The sequence below is a fragment of the Henckelia pumila genome, chromosome 3 (genome assembly GCF_033568475.1).
Source record: "Henckelia pumila isolate YLH828 chromosome 3, ASM3356847v2, whole genome shotgun sequence".
NCBI lineage: Eukaryota > Viridiplantae > Streptophyta > Magnoliopsida > Lamiales > Gesneriaceae > Henckelia > Henckelia pumila.
In genome coordinates this window covers 65,818,246-65,828,904 of record NC_133122.1, presented here as the reverse complement: position 1 = coordinate 65,828,904, position 10,659 = coordinate 65,818,246, and the positions used below count along the sequence as shown (strand labels likewise).

General features: G+C 31.0%; 1 protein-coding gene across 2 annotated transcripts; it reads left to right on the top strand.

Annotated features, from left to right (window-relative positions):
* The first annotated feature begins 4,754 nt into the window (after nucleotides 1-4,754).
* LOC140886700 (mitochondrial hydrolase YKR070W-like) lies at nucleotides 4,755-9,789 on the top strand. Of its 2 annotated transcripts, XM_073293422.1 has the most exons (12): nucleotides 4,755-4,912; nucleotides 4,993-5,096; nucleotides 5,370-5,405; nucleotides 6,772-6,845; nucleotides 6,990-7,030; nucleotides 7,889-7,960; nucleotides 8,075-8,276; nucleotides 8,637-8,732; nucleotides 8,834-8,901; nucleotides 9,050-9,239; nucleotides 9,319-9,399; nucleotides 9,480-9,789. In XM_073293422.1, exons 1-12 carry the CDS (start codon nucleotides 4,797-4,799, stop codon nucleotides 9,534-9,536), a joined length of 1,137 nt encoding a protein of 378 aa, XP_073149523.1. In that variant the 5' UTR covers nucleotides 4,755-4,796; the 3' UTR covers nucleotides 9,537-9,789. The 2 variants fall into 2 exon arrangements, with proteins under 2 accessions (XP_073149523.1, XP_073149522.1); XM_073293421.1 differs by having other exon boundaries at nucleotides 9,319-9,536.
* Nucleotides 9,790-10,659: the final 870 nt, after the last annotated feature.

The following is a 10,659-nucleotide window of genomic DNA, read 5'->3' as shown; positions in this document are numbered from 1 at the left end:
GACTCGAGAAATATTGAAATGAAAGGGTAATTAGGCTGTGGATGCCAATGCCATTTATGGGGTACTATAAAGGAGAGGAGGAAATAAATTATTTTAAGTTGGTACTATACAAGAATATTTAATTTTGATCATGTTTTTCTTCCCATTTTCTAGTGCATCGAGCTTAAGTGCCATGATTATCACTATGATTTGGATATAAATTGAAAATAGACGCGATATATAGTTTTTTTTGTTATATATATATATATGTGTGTTAGTTTTCAAAAAAAAAAAAAAAAGATTGTTATATATGTGTGAGGTTGCTTATGAAAATTTAGTAGAGGATCGATCTTAGTCAATTCGAGGACTTGCAATAATATGATATGAGAAATTCTGAAATTAGTCCAAAGTCCAAACCGAATGAATAAGACACACGCGAGCACCACGTGCATATAGTCAAATTTCTAAATTTCTATAGGTAATTATGAGACAAATTATTCGAATTAATCAACTTCATAGATAAGGAAATTTTTTATTAAAATGATAAATTCTAACTAATCCCTAAACTAAGGATTTTATTATTATCAATCAGGACATGAATCATCATATATTTAAGTATTTGTAAGTGATTGTAACGATGTTAAGAATATAAGGTATGATTATATAATGAACTAAGATGTTATTAACCACTTCCAATGATTTTATGAACATATATATATCTTAAGATATAAGACAACATTGCTAAAGACATCAAATCCATGTTTTGTGTCATTATGTCGTTAGGGTACGTTAGCCTCGTCATTTGATTCTTAATTATAGGGAGTGAGAGATAAATTTTTATTTATTTTTACAAAAAAAGATAACAAAGAAATAATATATATTAAGAATATGTGATGAGAACGTGGGCACTATTCCCATGTCTCCCATTGGCTTCTTCCCACATATATAAACTAATTTTCTCCACTCCTAGTGTTAAGAGCTTCGACACTAAACTAAATGACCCTTTCTTGAAGAAGCTGCCATTTAAAAAAGTTTACTTTTCAATTATTTCCTAATTAATTTCTCTTTCATTCTAATCTTTCAATAAACATATATATTTATGCTAATGTATAATGTTGTACGTTTGAAATTACAAAATTATCTCGAAATTGGGATATTTTTGTAAATCATTGTAATCATGATATAAACGTATATTATTTTCCAACCATATCATCAGTCATCACTATATTTAATTTTTTTTGTCCATGCACCATGATATCGAGAGAAAATATAATAGAACATACAAAAATCTCTAGTATCCAAAAATTGGGAAATTCCAAGAAAAAAAACGAGGAAATTTAGGTATTTAATTTTTTTTGACAAATTAAATATTATGATATGATAACCTTTTCATTTTTTTTTTCAAAATCCCTATTCTACATTTAGAACTATGTATTTATGCCGTCAAAAAAATATATATATGTCTTTATATGAGGTAATTGGACTAGGCCCGCCGTGACCCTTAAAAATATTAATAGGTTTATATATCCTTGGTTCTTTAAAATTTATGCCCGATTAGAAAACAAAGAATTATAAATGTAATTAATTTTACACTGGAGATATTTTCGTATTATTTAATTTTTACGGAAGGTGTTGATGTAATTTTACCACTATTGAATACATTTCATGTACTCAATTTTTAATCATCAATTCATCGTCATTCATTTCCATCCCACATGTTGGACTATGTGTTTTTTTGCAGATTAAAAAGTCGTGATCTAGAAAAAAAAAATCGAAGAAAATTTTTTTAAAATAAAAAAGGACCTGCAAGATTATATTTCGAGCTAAACCAATTAAAAAATATATTCTATGTATATATATTATGCAAAAATATAAATTTTTGATACCGAGGAAAAAATAGCTGTCCACTTAGCATGTTGTCCTTACAAGAAAGCTGAGAAAAAAGATATTCCTACCCAAAAAAAATACATAAAATGTGTACGATCGTTTGGTGTAAATACGTGTGAACCTAGTTATTCGGTAAGTCTGGCGTGTCCCTTTGTTTGTTTTTTTTGTTTTTTTTGTTTATTAACTTCAAATCTGTGTTTAAGATATGATCGTGTGGTCTCTCTATATTGTTTGACTACAAAGCTAGATTTCAGATTGTATACTTTATTCTTTTTTAGGAAAAAAAAAATTAAATACAAGTTGCTTGTTTTATTTATACAATCATTGTCCGGTTGAGATTTGTAAAAATTCAAGAACGAAATTAATCTTGAATACATATCACATCATCATCATAATAATAATTTAGCAAAATCGTTGTGTAAACTTACATATTTTTTGGGTTTCGACGTCTAATTATTCAAATTTTGATCATCTTATGATAATAAGTTGGTTCTCTTTATATTCATCCTATTTTTTTAATGGACATCGCGTTATTTATTGGTATCATATATTATCGACATGACGTGAGATAATATGGACAATTTTGGTATCAGTTAATCAAAATCGTATGATCCCTGGTTATTTGAAGGACTATTAATATCCAAAATATGTTTTCGATTAAATAATGTTTTCGCAATTATTGCATCGAAGAAATGTGATCATATTAATGCTAGATCTTTGGCATATCGAGCCAAGAAACAATTTGTATTGAATCCATTAAATTAAATGATATATTCCTCGTAGATATAAAAACTAGACGGCCGATCGACTTCTTTTCAAAACTTATTTTGGCTCTTGGGTGAACTGAATATATCAGGGATTAATTTTAAGCGGTATTAATTCAATGTATTTGAAATGAAAGTGAAAAGAACAGTATTATAAATTCAATGTATTTGAAGTGGAAGTGAAAAGAATGTAATACGTATGTATAAGCACTTTGGAATTCAAACATATAGAATTGGAATGAGAAAATTCGAACAGATCTTTGATTTATTTGGATTTGGATTAATTAAATTCAAGTAAATTTTAGATTCACTACGCACAAATTTAAATTAAACATTTCAATGTAAATTGTGTTCTTGGATGTTTTCTGAAACTCGTGCTTAGAAATTATTTCTCAAATCCCAAACCAGATTCATAAAAGTCAAATACAAAATAAGATTACATTTGGTCATTTGGATCAACATATTCAAAATCAATAATAACAAATACATAATATACATTGATTTGGTTTGGTAAATCCACTTGATATTTGAAACCCTCACATAGCAAATTTTTAGTTATCGTGATGGATTTAAAATTCATCATAATATTAAATCATTTCGAACTCTTCTTTTATGTTAAATCCAAATCCTCCAATCCAACCTTATGTTTGAAATATTTGGATTTGGGTTGGATGATTTGGATTTGGTAGGATCGACACTAATGCAGAGATTTCAAATAGGGATGAGGATTTCACCTGGCTACTAGCTTGGGAGCGTTTATCGGGTTTGAGTTCGATAAAAATTCAAATTCCTTGTAGTGGGTATGAGGTGAGGATGAGATTTCGATCCCCACTGCCGACCCTGTCCCAAACCCCCCAAGTGTGTGTGCACGCGGGTGCACTATTAGAACGGAAATGAGGATTTTTTTGAGTAAAAAATCAGATTTGAGATAAAGAATGAGACTTAGATAGTGTTTGAGAGAGCTTCTAAAAAGCATTTCTCAGTTTTTTCTTAACAAAATTTTTAAAATTTTGTTAAGAAAAAATTGACAAGTGCTTCTTAGAAACTCTCTCAAATCGAATTTTCCAAAATAATTAGTCATTAAAATAGTATGTTAATGATAATAGCATATATTACAGGGATAGTTAATTCTAAAAATAATTTTAATTTAATGCAATAAAGATGTAAGCAAAAATGAAAACAAAATTAGTGCTTTAAAATAAAATTTCTTAACATATTCCGCGGCAATGAGTTTTACGAAAAATACAAAGATTAATCCAATAACGGCAAGACAAGTAGACAACAAGTAATATATACATGAATTCGTGAAAAAACTCTACTTGACACATTCATCCATAATTCACTAATAATCAATATGTCCAACACAAATGAACCAACAACTAAACCAAAGTGAAGCCCTAAAAAAATATAATAAAAAATTTTCTTTCCTCACCCTTTAAAAATCTCATACCCGATTTAGGGTTATTGTTAGATTTTGGTTTTAAAAAATCACTTTTATGTGATTCTTAAACCTGGATTATATGTTAATTTGTGTTTAACTTAATTGAAATCCAAAAGCTAGTAATGATTATGATTTTCCAAAAGTGATTCTAATAAAAAAAATCAGTGCTAAAACCACTATAATCACTTATTTATCAAATACTATCTAACTTTAATTTTTAGATTTTCATTTTTGTTTTCAAACACTACCAATTTCTGATTTTTTTTCACTTTTTTACAATTTATAAATTTAATGACTTCTACAATATCATAATCTTTTGCAAAAAGACTTTTTTAAAAAATAATTATATAATTTTTTTCACAAAAATAATAATACAATAACATGACCAAGCAAATTTGAATTGTTTCCAAATTTCTTTATTTCTCTTCTAAATAAAATATATACTTTAGAGTAAAATGTTTTGGTAATGATTTATCTATTATATCAATTCGTGTTATTTTTTCAAAAATTATAAAATTTAATAATAAAAATAATAATATTAATTATTTTTTTGAACCTATAATATTAATTATTTAAAAAATACAAAAATAAAAATAAATTATACATAAACAATCTATAATTAATATTCATATATATTATAATGCTGTTTTTCATTAATACAATGCTCATTTTGGTGTTTGGAGTTTAGTCAGAGAGGCTCTCTCCGATTACAGAAAAGGAAGAAGATGAAGAAATTTCTCCAAATCTTGAGTAATGCCGCAACTTCGCGTCACAGAACCTGTTCAAAATCCTCAAGTCGCTCCCTTTCGTGGCGTCAAATCCACTCCGAAGCTCCTCAATTGTGCGGATTTTTCTCGTGATTTCTATGAATTTGAACTTATTTTTGATAATTGATCCCAAAGTCAAGTGTTTTCTTTTTAGGGCATCTTTCGGAATCGCATTTGACATTGATGGTGTGATTGTACGAGGGGAGACTCCCATTGGTGGCTCTCCACATGCTCTACGTAGACTCTACGATCCATCTGGTGAGGTAATTCTTTCTAGTGTATATTCTCTAATGATGGTGGGGGATTTGCTGGCTGAAATTTCTTTTTCCCGAAGCTTTAGCTTCTTAGTGGATAATTTGAAGAAATATTTGTCACGCCAATCCTCAAAGAATTCCTGTGCATAGCAGCTTCATGAATGAACTAATTCCTCATCATGTTTGGGGCCTTGATATGCTTCTGATTGAAATTATGAAACTATTTGGAACAATTCGTATGTCGTTTAACTCGGAGCTATTGTTATTCTGATGGCAGGTGGCTTGAGAATCCCCTATGTCTTCTTAACTAACGGTGAGTGGTTCACGTATTGATTCCTTCTTGCTAGATAGATTTTGTTAGTGTTTGTCTATTTATTCGAAGGTTGTTGTTATCGTTATCATAATTTAGTTTATCACAATCTTCCCTTTCTAATATAGTGGGATATTGGCTTCTTCTTTAATTGTTACCTCTCATCTCCAGAAGTAAGTGTTTGTTCAACTTCAAGAGATGCTTCTTCTGATGATATGCATACTTGGTAACTGTGGAAGAAAAGTGTTTTTGTTCTTGGTTAACAAATTTTTTTTCTTTGAAAAACAAATGAAGAATCGACTACCTGGGCATTGTAAATATTTTTTATGAGAAAAGCAAATTGGTGGCTGTTTAGAAGAAATAGTTAGAAGTTTTTTTTATTGTTGGAATGATTCAAAAGGATATTAGCAATTATGTTTTACATTCTTTGTAAGATACAAAGTGATATATTAAGTAAAATTAATAGAATAACTAACATTAAAAACTATATATATTTGTAAATAGTATGCAAATGTATAGTTTTATTTACATTGATATAAAAAGAATCTACAAATATAGATCATTAAACAACAAAAATAAAATATTTTTGATATTTATAAAAGTATCACTTTTGGGCTTTGTTTATTAATTGTTCATTCGTAAGTTGTCCTTCCACAAAGTAGGCCCAATGCATGTGTTTTTCCTTCTCTTTTTTCTCTTGTCTCTTCCTACTCATCTTTCCGTGTTAGTATTAGTTCGTCAGCATTAAAATTTGTAGCTTGTTTTTCATTGTTCCAGATCGATTCTAAATATTGTATGCTTCTATACCTTGGGTTTCTTTTTCTCCTTATGGTACTTTTTATAAGTAAATGCTTTTCCGGCTGGGAAACGAGGGTCGTCTGTCAAATTGAATTTGCATTTGGATTTCATTGTTACCATTCACAACTAAATGTTTTACATAGAATTTATGATAGGAGAATTTTTTATCATAAAAATTGATGGTATGTTATGATATGTTCGACAAACTTGGTGGTATTGCATTCCTTCTTTGAGTTTTTCCAATCTACAAACATGAGAAGAGTTCATGTTTTGGGCTTTTAATACGTATCGTGCTTTATAGTTTGATGTGCTGTGTTATGCTTTTGTTCATTACCTAACCTTTTTAATTCAAACTCTAACTTCAATTTCTGCTGAAGTTCTCTTGAAAACATGAAGTCTGGATATAAAACAATTTAAAATCGGCCATATTATCTCTATATATTTATCGAACCATTGCTTTATCCAAAACTGCTTCTCAACCAGCTTCACATTTTAGTGTTTTGATATGTTTGGTATTACATGACCATGTCATAAAAATATGATCCGAGGACTTGCACATTCTTACAAACAGGAGGTGGTGTTCCCGAATCTAAAAGAGCAACAGAGTTGACCAAATTATTGAGTGTCCATGTTCTGCCTGCACAGGTTTTACAAACTGATCTTTCATCTTTTCCATTTTGTTGTCTTTATCTAACTGATGTAATGGGTGATACCTCATCTATCACCTCTAAATTTCAAAAAATTTGATTGATTTGACATTAACCAACTCCTGGCACTCTATGAGTGTAGGTTATTCAAGGACATTCACCTTTCAAGAATCTAGTGCCGAGGTATTCTGTTTTTACTGCAGGGTTTAGACGTATTTGGCTCATGATGTTGATTCATGATAGGAAAACATTTTGTCAGCACTATCTGGGTAAAATTGATCATCCTTTTTTACAAAGTCACTCAGCTATTGTTAAAACTGCTGCTGTTCTCACCAGTTCCATCTAGGCAGAATCTACACTCCAAAAATGTAAAATGATTGAGATTTTCGCAAATCAAAAGATTTTATTATATTTAAACACTAAACAGTTTAAGCTGGCAAATGCTATCTTTACCTTCGGTTGAAGGAAACAAAAAATCTAAAATTTGTGGATGGATCAAACATGTAACTTGACAAGTGTAGGGGATACTAAGGATAACTGGATAAGATAGGGAAGAATTCTTCGAATGCTTGCTAGTAAGTAATAACACATAAATCACAAAGCAATGTTCTTCTCTAATTTGTAACCATTTTTTTCCTCCCAAACAAAATTATTGGCATTTGGCTATACTCAAAATTCTGTAGAAGCGAAGATATAGTTGCACGTAATAGGACCATTTTTTCCTGCAAAATGGATCTATCCTCCTTGAGAAGTTTGTCTGGATATCTTTTTGGCTTGGGTTCCTTCTTAACTACTGGGGTCTGGCCAGAAGATTTAAGCCATTAATTTTCCCGACATTTGGTAAAGATATATAGTTTGTCTGACTTCTATTTTAATATGTAAACAATGGAGGTGCTACATATTATAATGTTGCAGCATGGAAGTCAGAATTCTTCTTTGATATGTTATCCGTGCTTATTAATAAAAACTTGCAATAGGAGTTGGAGTCCTCAAGATCAAAAGTCATTCGCAGTTCAGTGAATCATCTTTCCTCTTATGCAGGTTTGAGAATGAACTCACTATTGCTGTCGGAAAAGGAGAACCTGCAGCAGTGATGTCTGAGTATGGTTTCAAGTAAATTATCCTTCTCTTATTCTCTTTCTTTTCTTCATTTTCTTTATCTATTTTTGCACCTTTTTTTAGCCTGGCCACTGTTCTTCTGATTGGTTTTTTGTCTTTAATTTTCAGAAATGTTATCTCCATAGATCAATATGCTGCATATTTCGAGAACATCGATCCACTATCGCAATTTAAGCAATGGACGAACCAACTAGCTGGCTACGATAAATATTCTTCCAAAGAAAAGGCAATGCTACATGATCCTTGTTCACAGAGAGTGAAAGCGGTCTTTATTGTTAGCGACTCTGTTGATTGGAGCAGGGACATCCAGGTGTTTCTTTATGTTAATATTGCTTATTTCTATCTGGAAAGGTGTTGCCTTATCCAGATGGGTTACACTCGGTCATAAGATAGAATAATTCTATCGCCAAAAATTATGTCCGGTTATTTGCTTGGGGTTTGGATTAACAGATGTTTTTTTGCCTGTTGACGGCTGCATCTCACTGATATATCATCGTCTAAACCAATCCTAATTAACTCGGTCTCTGGACTGACATAGAGACTGTATTTGGCTTTTAAGAGGAGCTTGTTCGTCATGTGGGCTCCCCTCCCCCTGCATGTAATACGGATGCCTATTAGCTTGATTGTGAAAGTTTCTGTTAAATCATTATCACGGACCATTGCACCACAGGTTTTATGTGACATTCTCAGCACTGGAGGTCTTCCTGGAAAAGAGAGATCAAGCCAACCACCATTGTATTTTGCAAATGATGACCTTTCATATCAGGTTTGTTTTGCTCGCTGCTAGTTTTAAAGTTCTTGTATTTTAATTTGAATTTTACTTGTATTTTAAATTGAATTTTACTGATGAAGAGCTACCAAAGATAGGGTTTGTTTCCCACCGAACGTCTTGGGATGGGCGCTTTCAGAATTGCATTAGAATCTATCTATAACAGGTTAGGTAGCTCTAGTACATCTGGACATTTTGATGATACACTCGTCATATTTTGACAGAACTATTTCGAGAATTTCTTTTTCATTATCCACTTAGAGATATTCACTTTAGATCAAGATATTAGAAGCTGACCAGACATTTCTATGCAGTACCAACAGTAAAGCTATGCAATATACATCTTATGGCAAACCAAATCCTTGTGTGTTCAAGAATGCCGAAAATGTACTCATGCAAGTTGAACGTTCTACTATTAGACATCACAGTATCGAACAAAGTCCTTTCAAAACCTTGTACATGATCGGGGACAACCCTTCAGTTGACATTAGAGGGGCTAAGGAGGTACGTTCTCAAAGCCAACTAAATTCAGTAATTATCAACTATGAAGATATGGTATGTTATTTACCCTCCCAATTCACAGGCGGGGCATCCTTGGTTTTCTATCTTAACGAGGACCGGAGTTTTCAAGGGGACGAAGCATGTCTTATACCCCGCAGATATGGTAAATTGGTTCTTAATTCTTATGAATTGCTTTCGCCTACTTCAGACAAATTTTTTTTTTTTTTACTTTTTTGCTTGCAGGTAGTTGACACTGTAGAAGAGGCAGTGGATTACATTCTGAGAAGGGAGTCGTTTTAACCTCATTCCGTGTAAACACTTTTCTCGTCGTCCCCGGCAACTTCTGGATTATATGTTTAAAGTTGGATCTTAGTCAATTTATCATCTAGTTATTGTGGGTCGTGGCGCATCATAGGTGCTGGCATTCGTCAAATCTATTAGGATTCCACATTGAAACTTCTTGAATTTGAATTCCATTTACTTTTACGGCCTTGCTGATACATCTTATCATTGGAACATGACAAGTTTTTAGAGTAATGCTAACCACAGAAGAATAAGCCTAATCTATGGATCTAACCTAGTTTGATTCCAAGACTTGACCCTATCACTCAGGGTCGGCATAGGTCCAAAGCTCGTACCAAATTTGTACATATCAGGCAAGTGTGAATGGCCTATTTCATATCCTATATATATAATAATAAATAATAATAAAAATTAATATTATTTTGAAAAACAAGTGCAATAACTTTATCTAAACTGGCGGTGTCTGGCTTTATAAGTTGGGTTTCAAAATGATCAGGTGAGTAAGTGTGAACTTTACTCCAATTAGATCTTGGTCCGTTGCTATCAGCTGTCGGATCACTCTCAGACCACTTCATTATATTTGGTGAATTTTGACACAAAAGTATTTTTCTTCGAATTATGTTTCTTATGCTAAATATTTTTATAAATTTTTCTTTTTACTAAAGTCAGACGCATGCGGTTTTATGTTATTAGCATCTAATTTTTTTTTTCATAACAAGAAAAGGAAGAGACATTGTTTTAAGCTTCTTCACTCAACGCAATTTCAGCATTTTAGAAGGTTTTAAATATATAGAAATTTATTTACATATTGTTTTTAAGTTTCCAAACGAATTTTTTTTTGTATATATATATATATATATATATATATATCACGTGTGCTTGGTCAAAATAAGTACCTTTTTTATAAATAATAAAAAAAAGGAGCAGTTTGTGTTGATTGTAAATTTCAAAATATTTTAAATATAATTCGTTTAATATTTGGATATGACAACTAATTTTTTTATTTTTATTTTGTGTTAAATTGGTTTCATTGATTTCTGATTTCGTTCTTTCTTTAAAGCATTTATTTAAAATTTAAACATTTTCTAGAAACAACTTTATATTCAATTAGTGTATCAAA

Bases quoted from the DNA above. Each gene is read 5' to 3' on its own strand.
- LOC140886700 (XM_073293421.1), top strand. From the start codon at position 4,797: ATGAAGAAATTTCTCCAAATCTTGAGTAATGCCGCAACTTCGCGTCAC. The intron at 5,097-5,369 runs GTGAGGTAATTC...TTCTGATGGCAG, and splicing joins TAGACTCTACGATCCATCTG to GTGGCTTGAGAATCCCCTAT. The intron at 6,846-6,989 runs GTTTTACAAACT...CTATGAGTGTAG, and splicing joins TCCATGTTCTGCCTGCACAG to GTTATTCAAGGACATTCACC.